Source organism: Protopterus annectens, chromosome 2.part0, assembly GCF_019279795.1.
Source record: "Protopterus annectens isolate FY-2018-M chromosome 2.part0, PAN1.0, whole genome shotgun sequence".
Taxonomy (NCBI): Eukaryota; Metazoa; Chordata; order Ceratodontiformes; family Protopteridae; genus Protopterus; species Protopterus annectens.
Genome location: NC_056728.1, coordinates 1,407,021,803 through 1,407,048,747, shown reverse-complemented (window position 1 = coordinate 1,407,048,747; position 26,945 = coordinate 1,407,021,803). Strand labels below are relative to the sequence as shown.

General features: G+C 36.8%; 1 protein-coding gene across 3 annotated transcripts in view; it reads right to left on the bottom strand.

Moving 5' to 3' along the window:
* The window catches only part of LOC122793512 (malate synthase-like), a 512,976-nt gene that overhangs the window by 282,383 nt on the left and 203,648 nt on the right, over positions 1-26,945 (bottom strand). For all 3 annotated transcript variants that reach the window (XM_044061636.1, XM_044061635.1, XM_044061634.1), the window contains one exon: positions 9,041-9,239. In XM_044061636.1, coding sequence (XP_043917571.1) covers positions 9,041-9,239 — 199 coding nt within the window. The remainder of the gene's footprint in view (positions 1-9,040; positions 9,240-26,945) is intronic.

Sequence of the window (26,945 nt, the reverse complement as noted above, 5' to 3'; positions counted from 1 at the left end):
GATGTTCTTATACACAGATCCAAATAGAATACAGAACAATGTGTTTCCTCAAAAATATGTTTTTCTACATGGACATCAGGACACTGTTACAGGATATTCACACTGCCAGAAAAGCTGGTCTCTTACAAGACATTGTTAAACAAGGAAGCTTAGTATTGTTTCTACAGGATAAGCAATTCTCCAAAACATAATACCAAGAGGACTAAAACTGTATATAAAGAGCTGTATAAATCCAGTTATGTTAGAGGTATGGTAGGGACTCATTTGTCCTAAGGTAAATGGTATATCTCTCACATCATCTGTACTATATGAGAAGTAAAGTTGGAACAGTATTTTAAGCTGCAACGTTTGTCCAGTTTGATTTATTATAAAAGTTATTGGTTACTGCTCTTAAAGACAAGTGCTGCAAAGTATATTCTCTCATCAGTGTATATTCTGCAAGTTTCTGTATGCAACAGACTGTGAATGCAAATATAACCAGACTTTGAATTTTAGCAGAATCCAGCCAGCAAGACTGAGTGTCTTAAGAACACTGCAAATCCATCCCACAGCAAGTAAGCTCCAGTAGGCAGAGCCATATAATTTTTCAATGGCAAGCTAGCCTGCATTTGAACCTACAATCTGCATTCAAACACAGGAGGAGTGATGGTAACCCCTGCAGAGGGTCACATCAGTCAAATTGCAGTAACTAACATTTGTACGTATGTGTAAATCCTAAACAGAAGTATTCCAGTTTATGCAGCTTGCAGTAGTAAAGTTTTTTAGACATCTACAATCCGGAGTGAGACTAGTTCAAGAAATTCACAGTGCCATAAATTCTTCAAGAAAAGGTGAATGTCCACTAGCACAGTAGTCCGCTGCCTGTTGTGCTTCACCAGCTTCTCAAGTGACTCTGAAAAATTTCTAGCCATCTGCAATAGCAGCCTGATCACCTGTTTTCTTGCTAACTGGTAAGACTTTTTTCTGTGTCACATATTTAGTGTGGATGATGTTAACAGTTTGTATATTCTTAAGAGAGTTTGTATATTCTTAAGACAGGTTGTATACTCATACATAGTTTGTATATTCCTAGACAGTTTGTATATTAGACAGTATGGATATTATTTATAATTCATGCAGGAGTAAACCAAACTTTAGTAAATTGCTATGTTGGTATACATAGCACATTAGTAAATGTAAAACCTTATTAGGGCAGGTTGATAGTAAGGCATTATGCAAATGTACTACAATATTTAACTGGTATCTCAAAGAAAACCATGTGAAATATGACAAATGTTTATTGTGTGCTTCAACAAAAACTGCATTTTGTGTATTATGCCATAAAAACATATTTGCATCATATTGCTAAAAAATAGACTGTAAAGACAGATCTGTTCATGATAAAGAATTAACTAAGGGTAAAGTATTTCCATTACATTCTGATGTTGAACAGTTATGTCCTGTCACCACATGTGAGTCAAATCAGTTACTGATAAAACCCCTAGTACATTTTGTTACAAAGGAATGTAGTAAACTTCTAAAAGACAGACACAATGAGTTCAGGAAGCTTAGACAAGTTATACATACATCTTTTCAAAAGTGCATAGGAGTTTCAAATTCAGCAGAACAGCTTGCTAAAGAATGTCAGAAAGACCATGCAACATTACTGGAAATTCAACAGCAGTTGCATGATAAAGGAAATAAATTAGCTGAACTGACAAAGACTGGCAACTTCCCGCATACACAGTTAATCTGTGCAAAAGAAATATATTTTATAATATGTTTATGTTTTGAAAATGGTTAAACATACATGGTAGGATGGTAGGATCTGATGTCTGGACAAATCATTCTTAAATGTTTTACTTTCATTTAGTTAAAGCAAGACATCTATCAGTACTACAGTAAAGTAAAGCATATGAATGCCATTCATTAGCATAGTCAAAAGATAAACAAAACTGTTCTAATATATAAATTAAATAAAAATAGATGAGTAAAAATTTAAAGTCACAAGACATGACATGCTTGTATAAAGATATACATATACAAGACAGACATGCATGTGTGTTCTTTTCATCTAGAGTACATCTGTTACAATACACAAGAATAACAGGCAGACAACAGCAAATATAAATAATATAAATATAAATGTGTTGGTTAAACTAATATCTATTTTGTTTTTTACAATTTGTTTATAATTATATAGTAACACCAAACAGTTAAAGTTCTGAATTTTAAAAAGAAAATCACAGATGGTATTATTCAAACAGTTTTTGTAAAATTAATGGCAGGACAGTTAAATAGTTAAATAAATAAAAAAAAAATACTGAAATCCACGTAAGGTAATTGTAAAATGATGTCTATTTATGTTGTATAAATGCATAGTTATGCAAATCACAATCACATTAAAGGAAAAATGCTAAAAGAATTAACTATAGTTTACAGAGTATGAAATGTGAGCTCTGACCTACCTAGACTAGATGAATAGTTACAGGAAATGCTGGAAAGATAAGATAAACAGCAAGACTGATTGCCAGATAAGTAGCTTGAGTTTTTCTAAAGCATCATTGTTATTAAAACATAATTGTTAAAATGTTTACATGCAACACTATTTGGTAATTGTAATAAAATGCCACAATTGTGCATAGATGTCACTGATAATCTGTTTGCAAGTAAATGTTAAAAGAGAAGAAAAAACTCAGTTGCATCGAGTACAGCCAGCAAATGGGCTATAGTATATATACGGTTCAAATCAATTGTGCAGGAGGGTGTAAATACCTACTAGAGGTAATATACAGTGAAAGCTTTATTTAGTAACCTACTAAAATAAATGTATAACCAAAGTGTTGGGCTGACATACATTCTATTCTCACAGCATAGGGCAGGTAAACAGTGCTGCAGTACTACAGGGGGAGGGGTACTTTCTCAGTTTTACACTGACTGTATAAGGGAGAAGGGCACTTTCTCAGTTTTACACTGACTGTATAAGCAGTACTGCACAAGGGTCTGAAATAAAGCTACAGAAAAAATAAACAAGTGTCTGAAATAAAGCTACTGAAAAAAATAAACAACAAGGGTCTGAAATAAAGCTACAGAAAAAATAAACAAGGGTCTAAAATAAAGCTAGAGGAAAAAATATCTCATTCCTTCTTGACAATACTCTTTTATGGGGGGAAAAACAGGTATTAGTGTATTAGAAATACTGGTAAACTGGATTAAACCTGACAGGATAAGATATTTTACAAGTTGTTAATAGCTATCATAATGGTTATTATTGTATTGTTTAGTATTAAATTGTATTTACAACCTGTTAAATTGTAAAGCTATACAAGAGATGGTTTAAAAAACAAGAGATGGCTTAAAATTGATTACAGCTATACAAAAGAGAGTAAAGATATGTAAAAGAAATTAATCAAGATTGGTCACTATTTTTATATGTTTTTGACAAAACAATGTTGATATAAAAAAGCATCAATATTTTAATTGCTGAGTATGTAGTTTTAAAATAACAGGACATATGGATTTGGTGGCAATTCCACTAGATATTTCTAAAGAGACAAACATTTTCCAAGATTTTGCTTAATATTAATGTTATTAAATCTGTAAGATTAGACTAAATGTACTTTACAGTCTTTGTATGTACAAATGTAGAAAATTTCAGTACAAATGATAGTCTTTGTATGTACAAATGCAGAAAATTTCAGTACAAATGAAATTAATGTCTAGTAATGAATATGTGTGAAAAAAACATATTTAAAGAAAACAATGGGTCCAGGGTGCCTACTAGATTAAAATGCATAAATAGCAAACAGTCTGTGTAAATACATACTGATCAGGATACATTGTAATAAGTTCAAAACTAATTTGTCAAGTTGTAATATCACTGGTTTTACCCCAGTAAAATAATTGCTTTAAAATATTTATTATCTAAGCCCAGTTCAGTACTTTACCAAGATGTTAATGGGCAGTTCAAAGACATGACCACAATGTTATGGTTAAAATGACATTGAAATTGTGTTTTCAGTAGTGTATAAATGCTTACAATAGCACATGGTTACCGTCCCTTATAGTTAATTCAACAGTTGCAAAGAGTTAATGGAACAGTTCTAAGTCATAAATTAAATTCTGTGATTGCAAAAGAATAAATTGATCATGTTAAAAAAAAATAACATTAAAGCAGACACAGCTCATAACTGATAAAATATTTTCACAGAATGGTCTGCAAAAGAAAAAGTTGTTAAATACATTCAGTTTTGGTAGTAATACTTAATATCATTGTATTAACTATGTAAAATTGCATTTTGATTTGTTGTATCAAACTATAGGTTTGTTTCTTAATGTGTTTTCTATATAAAATGTTTTGAGTATGTTTAAAAACAGAGGGAATTGTTAGATTTTATGAATATAAGTCTGAAATTAATTATGTTGTAAATATGCTGAAAGAAAAGGCTTGCTTAAATGCAGAAACAGAGTTTAGTAATATGTGATCAGCAGTCATACTAAATGACCATGGCTTGGAAAAGGAATCTGCTGAATGGACATTTTTCCCTTACAGACTTAAAAACAGGATGCATGCAAGAGTAAAAATACAAAATCTGCTTTTAAAGAATGGACATTTTTCCCTTACAGACTTAAAAACAGGATGTATGCAAGAGCAAAAATGCAAAATCTGCTTTTAAAGAACACTGACATGTTTTTCTGCATATAAAAATGGACACAATATGTTTCCTAAAATAACAGGAGGGACACAATATGTTTCCTAAAACAACAGGATATGTTTATGACACTGTGACAATGTGATTTCTCAAAAATATGTTTTTCTGCATGGAAAACAGGATATGGCACAAGAACAGATGTTCTTATACACAGGTCCAAATAGAATACAGAACAATGTGTTTCCTCAAAAATATATTTTTCTACATGGACATCAGGACACTGTTACAGGATATTCACACTGTCAGAAAAGCTGGTCTCTTACAAGACATTGTTAAACAAGGAAGCTTAGTATTGTTTCTACAGGATAAGCAATTCTCCAAAATATAATACCAAGAGGACTAAAACTGTATATAAAGAGCTGTATAAATCCAGTTATGTTAGAGGTATGGTAGGGACTCATTTGTCCTAAGGTAAATGGTATATTTCTCACATCATCTGTACTATATGAGAAGTAAAGTTGGAACAGTATTTTAAGCTGCAACGTTTGTCCAGTTTGATTTATTATAAAAGTTATTGGTTACTGCTCTTAAAGACAAGTGCTGCAAAGTATATTCTCTCATCAGTGTATATTCTGCAAGTTTCTGTATGCAACAGACTGTGAATGCAAATATAACCAGACTTTGAATTTTAGCAGAATCCAGCCAGCAAGACTGAGTGTCTTAAGAACACTTCAAATCCATCACAGCATGCAAGTAAGGAGAGTCAATATAATTTTTTCAAGTGTGCTTACTAGCTAGTAACTAAATTTACTAAAAGTGATAGAATTCCTGGCCCTTGTCTTTCAGCTTCTTTTTTCACACTGGAGAGCTGAAGTTAAGCAGTTGATCAGTGTGCAGACATTGGAAAGACAAGAAGCACAACAGTTTTGATGCCAGAAGACATCCACATGTACTCACTGTTCTTGTAACAGTTTCCTAAGAAGGAGAGTGTGACTAAGGCTGCCAAGAATTTAGAATAAAAATAGTCAAGGTCATTATGAAAGGCTTTAGTTACTGGCAGAGAGGGGATATAGTTCATTTGAAACTTATTACTAACATGGGCGACCATTGCTCTACACCAGTAATCAACTCCTCCCTGGTCAGAACTGATCATAAGCTAATCACCATGGATATCCACATCCCACTCTCACCCCCCCAAAGCAAACCACTGTAAAAAAACTTCTCCAAAGCCAGTTTTGGACTTCTAAAACAGAGGTGGCTAACTTCATGACACCCATACAAATGGAAAATAGGTTCACGACTGATCATACACCAATGCACTGTATGAGCACATACACAAGTGCATGGAACGGGCCATACCAAACAGAACCAAGATGCTCTCCTCCAAAAAAAGGAAGCCAATCTGATGGTCCGCCACCATAAACAAACTCTACAACTGAAGGAAAAAACTGTTGCAGAAAAGGGTGAAGTCCCAAGACTGGAAAAACTCCCTTGTCAGCCTCAGCAAAAAACTGAGATCCATCATCAAATCCTCTAAAGCTAGCTATGAAAACAAAATTGCTGTAGATTCTAAAGACAACCACAAGGCATTCTACAGTTATGTCAAGAATCTACATGGCAATACTCAGATCTGCTGTGAGTTACAGCACAATGGCAATACATATACAGAACCAACTGATATTACCAACATATTGACCGACAGGTTCAGTGCGAACTTTACCCCCTTTTCACCCCGTAAAGGGCATATCACAATACCTGAGGAATGCCAAGTCCCTATTATCATGGCTACACAGGTAAAAAATGCACTGTCCAGAGCCAAGAATGCAGCTTCCATGGGACCTGATAATATCCCTGGCTTTGTTCTACATGAATTACAAAGTGAAATGGCACCACACCTGAGTACCCTGTTCAGTCACAGCCTAATTTCAGGCTTTGTTCCTACCGATTGGTGGACTGCTATGGTCATCCCACTCCACAAAGGGGGGGACAACTACAGACCCTGGGAACTACCACCCCATTAGCCTAATGAGTCTGATATGGAAGGCTATGGAGCGCATCATCATGGACCTTATAAATAAGGACATAGGGAATTTCCAAATTGGACCCCACGCAGTTTGGGTTTGTGAAAGGTAGATCATGCCTGCTCAATCTGATAGACTTCTTTGAGTCTGTCACCAGAGCTGTGGATGAGGGCAAGGTAGTTCACACAGCCTACCTAGATCTTGCCAAGGCCTTTGACACAATCCCTCACTCAGGAATCATAGATAGACTCACTAAACTCAGTATAAACCCCTATATCACAAGATGGGCTGCCAAGTGGCTCAGTGATAGAACCCACACTGTGGAAGTAGCAGACTCAAAATCTGACTACCTACCAGTTACAAGTGGTGTCCCACAGGGATCACTTCTAGGTCCACTCCTGTTTGGCATCTACTTCTCTGAAGTTCAAGCCAACACAAAGGGACTCTGGTTGACCAAGTTCGCAGATGATTGCAAACTGGGAGCCATTATTGATTCTCCAACTGTTGTAGACATTTTACAAAAAGGCCTCACTGACACCAATGACTGGTGCCAGAACCATGGCCTTAAGCTCAATGCCAAAAAGTGCATTGTCATTCCCTTTGGGAAATATTTGGTGCTCATGAGCTACCATATAGGTGGTAGTCCACTAAACACTGAAAGTGTGATAAGAGACTTGGGGACACAGGTTGACAGCAACCTCTCCTTTGATAACCACATTGCCACTGTAGTCAGAAAGTCCTTCTATGTGGCACATCTCATTACAAAAGGTTTCTCATCCAGGAAGAAATAGGTCATAATCCCTCTCTACTTGTCCCTCATTAGACCTATTATAGAATACAACGCCTCATTTGGTATGTACCTCACTAGACACCTACAACAACTGGAAAGGCCACAAAAATACCTCACTAAGAGAATCTTTGGCCTTAGACACATTCCCTATATGGACAGACTCAAACAAATCCAGCTATACTCTATCTCTTATTGCCTCCTTAAAGGTGATCTCTGCTTGACCTACAAAGCCATGTCTGACCCAGAGCTGCTAGATATGCTACACCTAAAGAAATCCCAGTCCCTCCATGCCACATGCTCCAGGGACCTAAACCTCATTACAATAATAAACAGAACATGCTGGAGGGACAGGTTCCTAACCCAGAGACTTCCCATACTCTGGAACAAACTTCCCATTCACGTCAAGCAGAGCACTTCATTGGCCCTCTTTAAGAGAAATCTTGATGAGTGGATGGGCAATAAGAAGTTCATCCCGGAGATCACTTCAGTGGCCTTGCTTGACAGGGGCACTGGGAACTAACTTTTGGCAGCATGATGCCAGGGAATCTTCTTGGGTTAGGCTTATATAGGCTCCAGGACCATTAGCCTAGTACACACCTATGAACCTATGACTCTATGAAACTTAGCATGATGGGGAAAAGACCTGTCAGAAAAGATTATGGACTTAGCTTAGTCAAAGAATGTCTCCATGTGGTAAAAGTAGAAGAGAATTACTGATGTCATCTGGCATTGTGCCTTCCACTTTCATGTTTGATGGATGAGTGGTAACCACTCAGTCCACTAGTATTTTGCACAACATTCTCTGGTTTAGTCCGAATAGTAATGTACTTACTTGGTGATACTAATTAGGCTGTAGAAAACATTTGACACCCTGTATTGCATATTCATCCCAGTCAGCACTCTTCTGCATATGGATATGATATTCCCTTCTTATTACCTGTGCCATCTGATGTAAACTGTTAGCTTCTAAGGCCTTTTCTGACTAGTGAGATACAAGTTGTAAAGTTACTTTATGGGAATATCTTGTTAACTATAAACAGCTTGAATATATGATCATTCAGGAAAAAAGGCCATATATTTGTGAAAGTTATTTAGGTCACAGCAGTCTCTCTTCAGAATCAAAATTATCATCATGCGCTGCTTTGCTCAGCCACTCACTGACTTGTTTACCCATCTTTTCCATGTATTCTCTAACTAAGCAGCCTTGCAAGTTTTTGACAAATTTAGGAACAGCATTAAAAAATCCTTCTAGCTTCTAGTTCTGTGGGCAAATATCTAAGATATTGTCCTCTGGTAATATAACAGCCTGTGGGAGTAACTCAAGACAATACAGGGCAGTAAACTAGTTAGTATTTGTACAGTTTACTGTTTGTTTTGTATTTTGCTTTCTCATATCGGATAAATACTGCAGTCACTTGGGTCAGATAAGATAAAATGTATTTTTTAACTTATGTAAAAGACAAAGACAGGCTACTTAAAGTAAATGAAAACAGTAGAATGATGTGCCATTATTTGGTGCTTTAAATTTCACTAGTACTTGACTCTAAGTGAAAATATGCATATTTTCCTCTACAACCCAGATTGTAATGACAACCTACCGTGTGACAGTAGTTAGGACCCTTTGATAGTTGTCACTGTCTCTGTCCTCTGGCAGCAAGAGAGCTGCCATCCCTCCTGTAGCCAGTGCTCCCCTACGGTGGCATGTCTGAACTAAAAGATCCATATAGCTCTTCAGAAACAGTTTCTCCATGTTTACATATTTACTACGATCTGGCAGTAAGAACTCATGACGATGACCTGAAATAAAAGGAATATAACTAAAAACTAAGATAATATTTACAAAATTATGATCTCTTCTTCTTTTCAGTGTTAGAGTACAGACAGTTAGTCTCATTTTACTCAAATTTGTTTTATTGGAAAAAAATGTTTCTTTATAGTCTAATCTTTTACTTTTGCCTAAGGAATTTCTGAGATCCAGCCTCCTCAGTTAGACTTGAATCCATTTGTTCTCTCAGGGTGGAGGTTCCTCCACAAAACACAGAGTGAGAATAATCTGTTGGAACCATCATTGAGAAACCATGAGGATTGCATGTGCCCTCACTGGTCCTGGCTATGTGGGCTTTTCTTTATATCTTAATCATTTTGCTGGGTGGGGGGACATTCAGCCTTTATCTTAGGATCTTAGGATCATAGGATCATACAAGGTTACTAGGCTAATGGCCCTGGGGCCTTTACGAGCCTAGCCAAGAGTATATCCTCAAAAAGAAACCTCAGTCAGCACTTGTTGCCCCTGTCAATGAGGGACACATGTGGAACCCTTTGGACAAATATCTCGGGATTAAGGGGAGGTACTGCACCTTCTCCTACAAGTGCATGCTCACATATATTTGCTCAGTAAGGGCTACATCCATATGGTATATTGGTGAACCCCCCCCACCCCCCAGGCTGCATTTTCTACCCATTCCTCTCAAGGCTTGCAGCTACACATAGCCGTCTTTGCTGCCTTCCTCCCGTCCTAACAGGGGTTGCCTCTTCTCTGTGTTAGCTCTGTCAAGAGCCCAGGTGATTTGTTGATCATGGGTTACCTGGACTATAGTCAAGACTTTATTTCTCTGTGCTGATAGAGTTGGAAATTTACTTGATAAATACTTTAATATAAAATAGATGTGTTATGTTTTAAATCTTCAGTTCAACTAATACATCTAGACTTACAGAATATAGTGTGTCTGCAGAAATGAAAACTTACAATATGTTTTCAGCAACATGACTGTTTTGATTTCCTTCAACACAAATACACATACCAATTCACTTTTAAAACATTGCAGATGCAGAACTTGCATGCATATAAGCTACCACATAATTACATATACACACACACACACACACACACACACACACACACACACACACACACACACACACTGCAAAACAACATATGCACACGCAAAACCATAATATCAAGCAAATGCTACACTCTTCAAATACACAGATACTATTGTATGTGAGAGACAAGACTATACATAGCTTGTGTTGAATTACAGTGGGAGTTTTGCATTACCAGGAAGAGATTTAAACTGTCACCTTCCCAGTCTCACAACAATGCAGTTTAGACTGCTTGCATTCATTTTTATGTTTTTATGCACGTATGTATGCACTTAATCCATTCCACTGTGAGTTCTCTGAGGCCCCAGTGAATCACGATATGGGGCACTGGATTTAACTTTCTGTAAGAAATATATATTTTTGCAATTCTAAACCATAAGATGCTCATTAGGCTGAGGTTCTTTTCCTACACCATGTGCTTGGATTTATTGTTTTCCAGTAGTGACACTGCAGTGCGGTGTTAGGGAGGGTGCTGCACTGCTGAGGTGGTGTCTTCAGAACAGATGTTAAACTGAGGTTCTATCTGTTGGAGTTTGTAATAGCTTAAGGTGAATGTTAAAAATCCCAACATTCTTATTAAAAAGAGCGGGAGGAGGGTTACTAAAAAACACAAAATTACTCACTCAGATATAAATATGGAATAAAAATATACATAAAATCATCACTCAGCACTATTATTTATTTATTTGACGTTTGTTTTCCAGGATAGTCCATTGGGCCACAAGAGCTGTTTTCAATGGAGTCCAGGGGAGAAAAGCTCCAGAAAAATGCAAATACATATACATAACACAGAAAGTACAAATCTGTGGTATACATTTAAGTTAAACATTTCAGTGTTAGAAAAGAACAAATCATAAACATTGCAGTATAAGTAAAGAACAAATCAAAGAAATGTTGAATTACAAAAATTGTATAAAGTAAGTAGGAAAATAAAATAAAAAAGTTTTTTTTTCCTGAATTACATCAGGTACATTTGGTCGTTGGTCATATACATCACTAGTGATGGAGAACTAAAGGAGGCAGTGGTAGGTAAGTGGGTAAGAAAATCTGACTAGAAAGTGTAGTTAGAATTAGGTAGGATGGGAGCATGAGAATTACTGCCACTTTCACTCAGTCCAATGACTTGTACAAATTATTGTGTTTTTGTATCCCAAAAATATTTCTCCATGTTTATTTGATCCATAAACAAAATTTGTGTATTTTATCCTAACACAATTCTCATTTAATTTCATAATTTTCATAGTGGTTTTATATCAAATCATATGTATACTAATATTCAGTCCTGGACATCTCAATTTCTAGAATGTTATTTCTAATGCCTTTTCTGTTGCAGTACAGGTAAATATTATTTATTGTCTCTTTGACTTCACATCCTTTATAAAAACACTGCACGTCAGCCACACATTTATATCTCATTTCATTCCTCACAGGAAACTTTTTAAGTAAAAACCTTCAAAACAAGATTGTGCCTTTGAATGTTGTCTTTTATATATTTCGTCCTTTGTTTAGTAGCTTTCCCTACTGATGGACTTAAAGAACTCCAGCCTGATATCACATAATATTATGTTATGATGTTTAAATACCATTTTTCCTATATTTACAAACATGATCATTATTAATTTTCCACATTTTATACTCATTTCTAGCATAATGCACAAATTACTCAGTCTGTTATCTATATTATCAGATCTGATACTTTCTTACATGCAAACATATTTTCTTACTAATAAAGAGGGAACACTGTGGTTGTTTATCAAATAATGTTGGGTCTACATTTGAAGTACTGTCCATGTTTTCTCAAAGTTTTGGATCATCAGTGTTCCATAATATCAGCTTCTAGTTTGTCATACATGGTAGTTTCTCTTTTAAATACTGATGCCAAGGTTAGATTAAGACTTTTTGGATTTGTGCTGCTTTGCAGTTTAAGTATTCAATTTATGTTTTCAGTCCTGATTAAGTGAGACTCAGTATTTAACTGTGAACCCATTTATACACCTAACAAATCATGTTCTCCTTCGCTGTAGCTTTGTCACTAAACAAATTATTTTTAGACAGTAACTGCCAGGCTTAAGTAGGATGTGCTAGTGATCATCATTGTAATGTACTATCACTAGTGTGCATTTCTGACATTTTGTTGTCCAAGACTAAAATTGAAATATGTCAGGGGTTTCATTCCTCTTGAGGTACAGCAATCTCAAAGTCATTATATACAACCAGCAATGTTGGTGGTGCAGACTGGTATGTCAGAGGAGGAGACTTTCAAAAGTCTAACATGTTTGACCATTGCAATGCTTTTTGATTGCAGTTACAACTGTAAGTCACAAAGCAGTCACACACTAATTATGATATACAAACATACTGAACTAGTAGGTACATCATTTCCAAACTTCTGTCTGCTTTTCCAGTATACAGAATGCCCCTCTAGAGTAAGCTGAAATTCCTGTAAACAGAAAAAGATATTCCTATATTTTTCTTCACCCATCGCTTCAGGAAAGTCAGAATCTCCTGCAGCATGGCTACTAGTACTCAACAAAACTGAGTTAACTTAAATAACATTGTTATTACATAGAATGTCAATGTACCTGCCATTGCTTTCTCCCTTTCTATGAGTTTTCTCCATTCTTCACTTTCGACTATCTTATCACCAATAGAGCCCCCAAAATCTTAAATTCTTTTGTGTAAATTAAACCAGACTCTTACATTTTTATAATTCTCTTTAGTAATTTCTATTTCTAGCACAAATCACTCTCTTGACTTACTACAGCTGCAATAACCACATTTTTAGCATTAAATAGTAAGACATGTTTCATTACTGATACCTAATTGTAATACAATTTTTTCATAAATCCTTGCATCACCATTACTTTTCTGTACCTTTATTCTCCAAATCAGTGCATACATTACAAGTATAAATAAAACTGGACTAAAATGGGAACCCTATTGAGCTCCACACCACAATTTTATTGTTTTATCTTTCTATCCATCAATCAAAGGAATTACTGCTGTTACCTCTTAAATTCTTTTCAAAAATGTTATTAATGTTTTATCAGATCAGTAATTTTCTTAATAACATTCAACATAAACTGGATCACAGTACAATAACCTTTTCTTATGTTACAAGACATTTTTATTATTACCCTTCCTCATACCATAGTATCTACCACTTATTTAATCAACATAAATAATTCTCAAATATGTTTACCTTTATTTATCTCCCAAATCTCCTCCCAAAATATAGTGTTAATAGTTCTCATGTACATAATTACAATATCTTCCAAAACAGTTTGTAATACATATTTATAAATTTATTGGTTTCCAGTTACCAATCCATTCCTTTTCACCTTTTTACAAATAAAGCTAGAATTACCCACATGAACCTCATCATCCTTTATACCTCACCTCAACCATTTCATCAATATGTGCAAAAATAACTTCATTAGTTTACATCATATCTTTATAAAACGTATCTTTACAATTCCTCCTCAAAGTGTACTAGCCAGTTAAACCTTACACAAAACATTCTCTGACTCCTTCTGTATGGGTCTATGTTAAAAGAACAAACGATCATAATGTCGAGTACAACATACTCGACACACTATGATCGAAAGTTCAAAACCTCAAAACTTTAAAACCCTGAAATAAACAAAATCGAAAGATTTTGTTTGTCCCGCACCTTCCCTACACTAACATATAAAACACACACATACAATCAATGCATACAGCCCCCTACACACTCACATCATTCAAACACTTACACACCTACACAAACACACCTACTTTTAAAACAAAGTGGGGGGCCATGTCCCCCACACTCCCCCTAACTAAACATGCCAACTTCGAGATCGCTGTACACTGGGGAAAGGGCAATTTCCCGGTAGTTCTTTTGTGTAAATTAAACCAGACTCTTACATTTTTATAATTCTCTTTAGTAATTTCTATGCCTAGCACAAATCACTCTCTTGACTTACTACATCTGCAATGTATTGAACAATAACCACATTTTTAGCATTAAATAGTAAGACATTTTTCATTACTGATACCTACTTGTAATACAATTTTTTCATAAATCCTTGCATCACCATTACTTTTCTGTACCTTTATTCTCCAAATCAGTGCATACATTACAAGTATAAATAAAACTGGACTAAAATGGGAACCCTATTGAGCTCCACACCACAATTTTATTGTTTTATCTTTCTATCCATCAGTCAAAGGAATTACTGCTGTTACCTCTTAAATTCTTTTCAAAAACATTATTAATATTTTATCAGATCAGTAATTTTAAAACAAAGTGGAGGGCCGTGCCCCCCACAACCCCCCTAACTAAATATACCAACTCCAAGATCACTGTACATTGGGAAAAGAGCAATTTCCCGGTAATCGCAACAAGTGATTACCGGGAAATTGCCCTTTCCCCAATGTACAGCGATCTCAGAGTTGGTATATTAAACACAGCAACCTCTTACCTAGCCATTCCAAACAGTGTAGCATGCCTAGGTCACACGCTACACTGACTAGGATCACCGACCAAAACATTTTGGATCTCCAAATGTCGAGATTTGGAGTCTCCGATTACATGAACGTTTGATCAAAGGTTGTCAACTATGTTGATCTTGACATTTTGATCATTCTTTCATGTAACATAGACCCTTCTGTATAATATCATTTTCTAGAGTATTTTTGTTGACACCTAATAACCTTTTATATACCATTTCATCTTAATATGTATCTTTTACCGTCTGAAAGATGATCAAAAAGATTTTGCACTCTGTTCATCACTTCTGTTTGACTCTGTTTTACCTGTCTCTCCATTTTCCTCATATTCTCTATAAACCTTTCATTTTTTACCAAATTACTCAACAAGATGACATCCTTTTTTGTCTCTTCAGTAGCTCTTCCTGCCTAGCCTTCCATTTTCTTAATCCATGTTCATTATACATAAAACCTCTTTTTCTTATTTGATTATTTTTATATTATTTTCTTCTAGATGTTTATGCATGTTATTCTTTAATAAACAATACTTTTTCTGCTTTCTCCTTCCTATCCTGATCATTCTATTTCATATGCTTCCTCCTTAGTTTTTCTTTAAAACTGGCCCACCAGTTACTCAAATTTACTTAAACTTCTCTCATCCCAAGGTGATCTAACCACAGACGTTCCACTTTCAAGTAGATATTTTAATTTTGTAATGTATCATCTAACAACCAAATAACCCAGTTCAGTTCTTATTGTAAGTCATATTTTCACACCAGATTCCTGAATGACCTAAGAAACCAATTACATAATACCCTATCTGAAATTCTTTCATGCAATTGCTACAACAGATAAAAATCTATTTATTTTTATATCTCCTTTGTAAGAAAAAAACCTCTAAGATTACTGTGTGTTAATTCTGCTACTTTTGTAATATCCTTTACCTTTTCAAGATTACTTCCTCATTCCTCTTTTCTTTTTCATGTCATATATTATTAAAGTTACAACCCATACATCTATATTAACCAGTTCATTTTCTATCTCTTAAACATTGCACAAACATTTGTTTGCCAAAACTCCAAAGTACAGTCCCAGCACATAATTTCAACATGAATTCTGCCTAGAGTACCAATAAATATAATATGAAGACAAATGATGTCTTGCTGCTTAGACACTAGACTGTCTAAAGCAGTCTTTCCCCTAATCTTGATTTTGATAGGGTTCTCATTTACTGACGTGTTCAGTCACAGGATTATATTCTTCTAGTTTCCTTTTTTATTTTTATTTTTATTAGTGACCCTAGACCCTTATATGCATTTGGTCTTTTAAACCTCGGATATGTCCCTTTCATGTCTCATAGTATCCTCTCTTGTTTTTTTGATCTAGTACTGTTGAGTATTTATTGAAATATCAAAGCCTATAAGTGTCAGAATGTATTTTCTGTAGTACAAGTATTTTAGACATTACAACTGTCAAAATGGAGTTCTGTATTTCACACCAGAACACATAGCTGTATTCCCTGAATTATGGCTGCAGCAACTGTATTTTGTTATTTTCAAGTTCATAGTTCTGAATTGTTCTAAAACAAAGGAATATTATGGAACATTGCTTGTCTGAGGAAGCAGTTGAAAATATAAATAATACGTCTTTATTGCTTGTCCTTGTCTTTTTACAAGTTCTGTAATGAATACAGTGTTGTTTGTGTAAAGGGAAATTATTGCATAATGGGAAAGGAGTATAGTGTATGAGAATATGCAGAGATGTAACAGCTTTAATGGATTCTGAATTCATCCATCTATAACTGTTTTTCCCATTTTTGCACATGGGGTTGGGATGTCCCTTCCACAGTGACAATCATCTAGAACCAAGGTTCACACCACCATTTGGCTAGCCCTGCTGCTGTTCTTCTATACCACACACTCGCAGGCACACTCACACCTACAGCCAATTTAGAGTGTCCAATCCACTTACTGAATATCTTTGGAATGTATTAGAAATCGGGAGCACCCACAGGAAACCCACACAAACACAGTGAGGACATGCAGACTCTGCACAGAAGGCACCCCAGCTGAGACTCAAACCGGAGAACCTGTTGCTGTGAGGTAATAGTGCTATCTGCTGCCACTGTACCCCTTCATCAATGGGCTGATTGTATATTTCTACTGTTAATTAAGAATATGAATTATAATTGGAAGGAATTTTCCAGAATATTATCATGCGAGATTAGTCTGTACTTTGTTTCATGTACTCAAAGTCTATAGTTTTGCCATGTTAGATTTTGCAGCTGATGTTATCTCAACTTACTTCCAATCTACACTGAACAATAAATGTCTTCCCTTGAACTGCTTTTGTGTCTTAGTGAAGATGGACAGTAATAAGGAACTTCTAAACACTCACATGTTCAGCCAGTTTTTCTAAAAGAATCTAGCATTTTCTTTCATCTGCCTATAGAATTTATGATGAAAAAGACAGATAAAAGAGGGAAAGAGAGCAGAGACATGACAGAATGAAAAAAAAAAGGATCGAATTTATTCTACCAGCCAAGATGAATAGACTTTGAAGTATCTTCAAAAGATTTTCTTTTGAAGATAAGGGCAAGTGGGTCACTGGTCATCCAAACAAAACTGCAAGCCAGGTATCAACAGTTTTTCCTTATGAATTAAATGGACTGTGAGTTTATCTTTTCTCTGAAAAAAAATTCAGACGGAGTTCCCTTAATGATAAGAAGCTAAGAATTTAATGTTTTTCAGTCACAGAGAGTATTAAAGGCATGCCATATGAGCTAGTACAGTAAAAGGTAAAATATCTGCTAATGTGCATAAAAGAAACAGCAGGAAAGAAATATACAAGGTAATCTTTAGCTGTTGTGCAGACAGGAACTGATAAGGTAAAATAGACTGATGAATGTAAATTCTCATATTATAATTACATTATTATCTTATAAGTCTAAGATGAAATAAGGAGAAAGAGTTGTTTTGTATGTCCAAATGAGCCCTTAGATATTATAAAACATACTTGGTTTTTATTTCTTGCATTTCCAACAAGGATAAAACTGAGTATTCAGATTTCTTGGTAAAATATGATTTTTAAAGACTGCATTTGCTGATAGCAAAATAATCAACGAGTGGGTTACATATCTTACACTGACATTTTACTGGAGCTTTGTAGTGATTTGTATGCCTTAAAAATCAAAATATTAAATTATGCCATTATTGTAAATGAGGAAGGAAATATTTAAGTGTAAAATCCCCAATGCATGAAATTCTCTCATTTTTCTTACTTTCACAAAATGAACATCCCAGGTTAATGGAAATCAGCAACAGATTTAATTGATCACAATTACAAGAGGGATACATTTGTTTATAATGGGTATGGTATCAAAAACAGCCATTTTCCAATATGCTTTTACAGAATGGAGACATAAAGACAAGACATGAATATCTCCAAAGTCACATAAAGGTACTTACATACAAACCATAGAAAATATTTCTCTAACTTCTGAGTGGAGTGGGAAGTAATCATGATTTAATACATGAAGCAGAACAAAAAAGGCTAGGAAAGCCATCATTACACTAAATTCTGGCCACATATGAGGGCAACTGAGGAAAAGCAAAAGGTTCTAATAATAAGTATTTTTTGTTTCTATTTATTAGCTAGAGTTAAGATTTAAGCAGGTAAACATTGATAAGCTGTTATATAGTTAAACTGTTTAAAGCTGCAATGTTTTTTGTGTTTATAATGAAAACCAAGTGAAATATTAAAGTTATGTAAATCAGAATAGTTGTGGGTTCAATTCATGACTAACTAGGGACTGTTAATCTGACACATAAGGGTTTTGTTGTGTTGTAATAAATAGTAAATTCTAGTAAAAGTATTTATTTTGTTAGGAAATCAAAAACAATGTGTTCATGCTTATTCCACAGTTTGTAAAGAAAAATTGATACGAATTTTGCAAAAGCATTTCGATATTGATAAAATTATTGGTAGACATATGGAAACCTTCATTCATGTAGAGGGTGGTAACAAACAAGAATTGATACCGAGTTGCCAGCCCTGCCACACAACCTTCAACGAAGGTATGCCCATTCACGCATGTCTCCACACAGAAGATGCTTTAGCTTAGAATCGAACAGGACAACGTCTGACTGTGAGGCGACAACGCTACCGCAGCACCACCACCACAGTTAAAAGGGTATCAGCAATAAGTTTGGCAATTGGCACAAAGGGTTAATGCTGTGAACTGCAGTTCCTCTAATACAGTGTGTGACTCCTTCAGTTCTCACATGTCTATTGTGTGATCTTGAGCAAGTAACAACTAGACATTGCTCTCAGGTTGTTTATGAAAAGGAACTGTTTCCATTGAACCCTCTAGGTCAACACATTGGTGTTATTAGGGCACAACAAAATTTGTTGGAATTATTTTAATAGGAAATATGGTTATTTTATGTTTGCATTTATCAGACAGTTTTCATGATATGTTCAGTAGGTGCATATGATCTCCATGATATGCACAGTACTGTATATATATATATATACATACACACACAGAAACACACACACACACACACACACACACACACACACACACATATATATATATATATATATGACTTTTATAATATACACAGAATGCATACATGATTTTTACAACATACACAATATTTGTATATTACTTTCATGATAAGCAGATCAAGGCCATGTGACCAAACAGTTTCATAGCTGACAGCATTCAGGCATCAGTTTAAAGGATAAAGTGGCATGTTCATTGTAACATGGTGGTTGAAATATGTTATTACTACATGAGGAAACAAGCAGTAAAGGCTATTTAATGAAATTCTGAATACTGTAAACTAGACTTCAGTGGGTAAAATATCATGAAATTTGGAAAATAAAGGAATGCAAACAAGGTGTTGCATTGCAAATTTTATTTAGAAAACCAACAGTTACAAAATACATGACTTGACTATATATGAGGACAACAGAGGGAAAATGTAAGCTGCAGATTGGCTTACGGAAGTGTTGTGTGAAAGCAGTGTAGAAATATGGGGTAAATGTAAAATGCCTGTTATATGCAGTAGGAATCATGGAGGTCAAATACTGACCTTTGTAACATGATGTCAAATAGACAAGTATTTCTGAAGTTAGCACATGTAAATAAAAATGTATTTATTCTCAGTGAGAAAGTGGAGAATGTGAGATATAATGCACTATCATTTGGCTGCACCTTAATAGTTGAAAATTTTGTATATGCCAAAGGAGTGGATGACTCACTATGGCATAGATAACCAATCTGTTTCCAGGTTGGGGAATAATATTTTACTAGCATCCTCTGCTGGTACCAACAAGCAGTGCCCCACTCCCTAAGCTCTTCAAATGAAAAAAAGGAGTGCTGAAAGCAAAAGGAAGCAATTTTCCTGCAGTACAGAGCCCAATCCACACATCAGTTATTACAATTTGTACACTGCATGTAGTACTGCAGCACTCAGAGTTAAGTTTAAAAAAATCTATTTTTTTTTGCTTTTAAATTGTCGCAAAATGTGATACAGTTTAGATCAAACAAGGAGCACTACAGTGCACCGTTACTTTTCAACTGTAGAAAACTGCTTGTTACAATGTAGCAAGCAGTTGCTATAGTTCAGACCACACACGGAACACTACAGCACTCAGACTTGATCACAAATGTAATAACAGCTTTTAAAAGCCAGTATGGACTAAAAGTGATCGAGACTGGCTGACTGCATCCCTAACACTTTACGTCTGGGGCAGCATCTCCCTTCACCCCACCTATCTATGCTTCTGAATATGTACAGTGGATATAAAAAGTGTACACACCCCTGTTAAAAATGCCCGGTTTTTGTGATATAAAAAAAAACACAATAAATCATTTTAAAACTTTTCCCACCTTTAATGTGACCTATAACCTGTATAATTCCATTGAAAAACAAACAAATCTGTTAGGGGAAAAATATAAAAAATAAAAAAATGTACAATAAGCTGGTTGCATAAGTGTGCACACCCTTAAACTAACACTTTGTTGAAGCACCTTTTGATTTAATTACAGCATTCAGTCTTCTTGGGTACACACCTATCATCAATTAAAGAGACTCTGATTAACCCCAAATAAAGTTCAGCTGTCCTAGTAGGATTTTCCTAACATTTACTCAGTTGCCTGCTACAGCAAAAGCCATGGTTCACAGAGAGCTTACAAAGCATCAAAGGGATCTCATTGTTGAACGGTATCAGTCAGGAGAAGGATACAAATAAATTTCCACAGCATTGGATATACCATGGAACACAGTGAAAACAGTCATCAAAAAGTGGAGAAAATATGGGACAACAGTGATGTTGCAAAGAACTGGATGTCCCTCCAAAATTGATGTAAAGACAAGATAAAATGGTCAGGGAGGCTGCCAAGAGACCTACATCAGTACTAAAGGAGCTGCAGGAATTTCTAGCAAGTACTGGTTGTGTACTACATGTGACAACAATCTCCTGTATTCACCATATGTCTGGACTATGGGGTAGGGTTGCAAGACTGAAGCCTTTTCTTACACAGAAAAACTTCCAGGCCTGGCTAAAATTTACAAAACAATACATCATGTCTCCCAAAAGCATGTGGGAAAATTATGTGTTATGGTCTGACGAGACCAAGGTTGAACATTTTGGCCACAATTCCAAAAGGTATATTTGGCACAAAAACAACATTTTGCATCACCAAAAGAACATTATCCCCGCCGTGAAGCATGGTAGTGGCAGTATCATGCTTTGAGATTGCTTTTCTTCAGCTGGAACTGGGGCTTTAGTCAAGGTGGAGGGAATTATGAACAGTTCCAAATACCAGTCACTTTTGGCCCAAAACCTTCAGGCATCTGCTAAGCTGAAGATGAAGAGGAATTTCACCTTTCAACATGACAATGACCCCAAGCATACAGCCAAATCAACACAAGAATGGCTTCACCAAAAGAAATTTAAAGTTTTGGAATGGCCCAGCCACAGCCCAGTCCTAAATCCAATAGCAAATCTGTGGGGTGACCTGAAGAGCGCTGTGCACAAGAGATGCCCTCACAATCTGACAGATTTGGAGCACTTTTGCAAGGAAAAGTGGACAAATATTGCCAAGTCAAGATGTGCCATGCTGATAGACTCCTACCCAAGAAGATTGAATGTTGTAATTAAATCAAAAGGTGCTTCAAAAAAGTATTAGCTTTCTTAGGAAATAAAAGCTTAATTCATTGATAAAGGATGAATTAAAGAGAGAACTGCTGACTATTTATTGGACAATCAAAAATATAAGGGTCAGCATGTATTTTCCCCTAGTTGAGTAATTTTGGACATTGTTGTTGTTGTGTCTTTCGTGGTGCAGCAGTAAGCGTTGTTGCCTCACAGCAACAGGTTTTCTGGTTCAATCCTTGGCTGGGGTGCCTTCTGTGTGGAGTCTGCATGTCCTCCCTGTGGTCGTGTGGGTTTCCTCCGGGTGCTCTGGTTACCTCCCACATCCCAAAGACATGCTGTAGGTGGATTGGACACTCTAAATTGGCCCTAGGTGTGAGTGTGTGTGCCTTCTGTGGAAGGTTGGGTGCCGGGCTGGCAACTTGACACCGTAAAACTCCACTGCCAATCATGAGCAGACAGATGATCTGCTGTGGAGACCCCTAACCGGGAAAAGCCAGAAGAAGAAGAAGTTGTCATTGTGTCTTTTGGCTTTTCCCAGTTAGGGGTCGCCACAGATGAACTCCGGCCCGCTAATGATTGGCAGTTGATTTTTATGTGCTGGATTGCCAGCCCTAACGCACAACCTTCAACGAAGGTACGCCCATTCACGCATGTCTCCACGCAGAAGAAGCTCTAGCTGAGAGTCGAACCGGTCAGCGTCTTACTGTGATGTGACAATGCAACTGTCAAAATGGGTTTCTGTATTTCAGACCAGAAAACATGGTTGTATTCCATGAAGCATGGATGCAGTAACTGTATGTTGTCAGTTTGAAGCTCATAGGTTCATAGGTTCATACTAGGCTATCTGCCCTAGGGCATTTATAAGCCTAGCCAGAATGTGTTTGGCTTTCGCCACCCATTTTAAATTTATTTTGCTATGCCCTTTTTTGAGGTTAGTATACTGTGCCTCTGTCTAACAGTGACACAGAAGTGATACCCGGGGTAAACCTACGATCTCCCATCCACTCATCAAGATTCCTCTTGAAGAGAGTCAATGAGGGACTCTGCCTAACCTGGACTGGGATTTTATTCCAGAGTGAAGGGAGCCTCTGGGTTATGAATCTGTCCCTCCAGCATATCCTATTTATTTCTGTGCTGAGGTTCAAGTCTCTCGAGCGCATAGCTCGATGGGATTTGGATTTTCTAAGGTGCAGCATGTCCATTAATTCCGGGTTGGACATGGCTTTATACATCAGGCACAGATCGCCTCTGAACAGGCGGTATGCCACTGAGTAGAGCTGGAGTTTCTTTAACCGGGCAGCATATGGCATCTGTTTGAGCCCTTTGATCCTCTTGGTGAGGTACTTTTGGGGTCCTTCCAGTTGCTGCAGGTGTCTGGTAAGGTACATCCCAAAAGGGGCATTGTACTCAACTATGGGCCTGATGAGGGATGAGTAAAGAGGCACGATGATGTCCCCTGATCTAGATGTGAATCCCTTCATGATTAGGTGGGCTATATAAAATGTTTTTCTAACCACGTTGGCCACGTGGTTGTCAAATGAGAGGTCCCTAATTACTTCTTCTGTACTTAATGGATTACCACCTATGTGGTAATTTGTGGGCACTTTGTTTTTGCCAAAGGGGATGACTATACACTTTTTGGCATTTAGCTTGAGGCCATAGTTCTGTTTTCTTCTAAAACAAAGGAATATTATGGAATATTACTTGCCTGATGGAAGCAGTTGATAACATAAATAATTTTAATATTTCTTTACTGTTTGATATTGTTTCAGTACAAGTTCTGTAATGAATGCAGCATTGTTTGTGTAAAGGGAAATTACTGCACTGATGAGATGATTTGAAAGAAGAGTGTATGAAAATTTGCAGAGATACAAAAATGTTAACAGGTTCTGGATGATGACTGATATTTCTACTAGCAATTAAGGGGGTCTATATTAGAACATCGAAGTTTCACAAGTTTGAATGTCTTAACATCGACCCTTATTCAGTGAATGCTGAAAATAGCGAAGCTGCTGAACACCGAATTTCTTCCTAGGGAAGGAATTCAGTTGGCCTTTCCTGTGGCTTCGCTATTTTCAGCACTGTGGTGGAAAGTTACAGGTCGGGATCAGGTAAGTGTGCGATTCTGTGGACGTGAGGGTTAGGGTGCGGGGTAGGTGAGTTAGGGCGTGGGTCAGGTAAGTGTGCGATTGTGTGGATGTGAGGGTTAAGGTGGGGTAGGCGAGTTAGGGTTAGGGCGCGGGTGAGGTGAGTGTGCGATAGTGATGGACCTTAAGGTTAGGGTTTGGATTAAGGTAAGTGGATAGCTAGTGGTGTATGTACAGTTTAGTGTAGGATTAGATGTAGGATTTTAGGTGTATGTGCGTGGATTGCTGTTTGTTTGGTGTGCTTGTGTTGTGTGTATGTGTGTCAGAACATCAAATGTTTTCTCAGGGAAAAAATTTGCTGTTCTGCATGTTCGATATTGTCAGCGTTCACTGAATAGGGGTCGATATTAGAACATTCGACTTTTAAAAAGTCAATGTTCTAATATAGACCCCAATTAAGGATATGAATTATAATTGGAAGGAATTTAACAAAATATTATCCTGTACGATCTGTCTGTACTACGTTTCATGCGTTTAAAATTTGTAGTCATGCTGTGTTAGATTTCACATAACTTTGCATTATATGTAATCTCAGCTTGTTGCCATTCTATTCTGAACAAAACCTGTCTTGGCTTGAACTACTTTTGTGTCTCAGTGAATTTACTGAAGAGGGATGGTAATAAGCAACCTCTTAACAAGGACTTCAAACTTGCATGCATCTACTAAATTTGCTTCTTTATTTGCATTAAACATTTGAAAATATGCTTACATTCTGTAAATGTAATATTTTCATTTGAAGACTTTTCTATAACTTTTTCTTGTTCTTCTGTACTGTCAGTGGTGATTTTTTCAACATCTATTTCCTTTGTATACAGTCCATCCTAATGTGCCCAGATTTTTTACACCTTGTAAGAATGGTAGCGCAATAATGGTTAGAATGCCCTTTCTCTCATCAAACTTAATGATTTTGATCACCATGCAGCCGAGTCACACAATTTACCATAGAAATAGCAATGTTGTGTCTCATCTGCAGAGTGTATAATCCTTTTCAGCCCTCCTACAAGCAATATATTTGAAACACATACCACAGGAGAATTACCTTACCCCACTACTGATAGTCCACCAACATCTTGAATCGATGTAATATCAGCTATGTTACTGCAATAATGTAACAATTGATCTGATGTTGTCTCTTTCATTCCTCCTCACAGTTGAGTTACAGATCTGATTCAACCACATTTTTACTGACTAGGATCCAAGTCTCAAGCTCCTCCCACTTCCCATAATGCACTGTCCTCTGTCTAACCCTGATCTTTACTTACAATTTTTCAGCTAAGTGTCTTTTGTTTCTTTCTTCCTCTCCTTCTATCTCCTCCTAAGGACAGACCATATTGGACCAAAGGTATTCCAGTTGATGCCATAGTTGTGGCAGCAGCTACCAAACAGGAGCTAGCTGAACAGAGCTCCACTGTCCATCCACTGAGCAGGGATTCCAGAGTGATGGACAGGTTAAGTAAGTGCATTTACACCTCAGCCACTTTCTCGCTGAGTGTGTTAAACTACATGGAACACTTTATTCGATTGCAGAGGGAACTGTTGAAGGAATTCTTGGACTCTCTGACAGAGATCATGTTGGGGGAGGACTTCAAGAAGGTCCCCCCAACTGACAACTCTTTCATCCTTCTCCAATTCTTCCATGAGGCTTATTTCCCATTCCATGGAGGGTGCTCATGGGCAGCTGGCTTAGGCATTGATAGTCGAAGTCATGCCTGGATGATGCTTTGTGCTTTCATGAACCTTTTTAAGGCATCCTTTTGTCAATGCCCCATTTGATGGGTCCTCCCTTTTTGGATGCTTTGTCAAAGAGACTATAATCAGCAGTGAACAGGAGGGGGAGACCTTTTCTGCCATTGGGGTCAGGTTTTCATCTCCTCAGTGCTCTTTTTCTAGAAACCAGTGCAATGTAAAGGAAACCTGGTTCCAGAAATCTCAGGGGTCTTCCCAGGATCAGCACAGGGATCTCTCTTCTAGAGGTAGAGGAGGAGGTTTCAGTGAGAGATGCTGCCCCAGGGGCAGAGGGGGTCTGCAGAATCAGAGCTTCAGAGAGCCTTTCTCTAGGCTCTAGGCTCTATCAGCCCTCCTGAAGCACTGCCCAACTGCTCATCTCTGGAGGCAGTTGGTTGTTTTTCTCTGCACCCTACCACCTGGACCGATATAACACAAAACAAATGGGTGCTAAAGATTATATTCAGAGGTTATTACATTCCTTTTCTCCTTCCTCCACCAGAGAGGTCAAAGAGACTCCCTGACATTCCACCCAGTCAGAGGGAGTATTCAGTAGCACAGATCCTAAATCTACTGCAAAAAAGAGTTATCCAACAAGTCCTGACTGAACAAAAAAGATTCAAAACTTATTCTCACTTCCTTTTAGTGCCAAAGAAAACCAGGGACCTGAGATCCATTTTAGATCTAAGCAAATTGAATCTGCTCATAAAGAAGGCAAAGTTCCAAATGGTTATGGTTCAGTCCATTCTACCACTGCTGCAGATGGACCATTGGATGTGCTCAGTGGACTTAAAGGATGCTTACTATCACATCAAAATAGACAGATACTCCAGAAGTAATTTGCTCTTCTGGCTGTGAGACAGTCACTTCCAATTCAGAGCTCTGCCCTTTGGCAGTAGTCACAGCTCACCTGAGACTGCAAGGATTCCAGGTGTTTCCCTATCTGGATGACTGGATCTTCACGGCCCCAATCAGGCATCAACTACTCCCATGCCAGGGATTACTTCTTCAACTTTGCAAACCATCTGGGTATCACCATAAACCTGACAAAGTCAAACCCAGCCCCGGTTCAGAGTTTAGAATTTATCACAGCTTCCTTCAA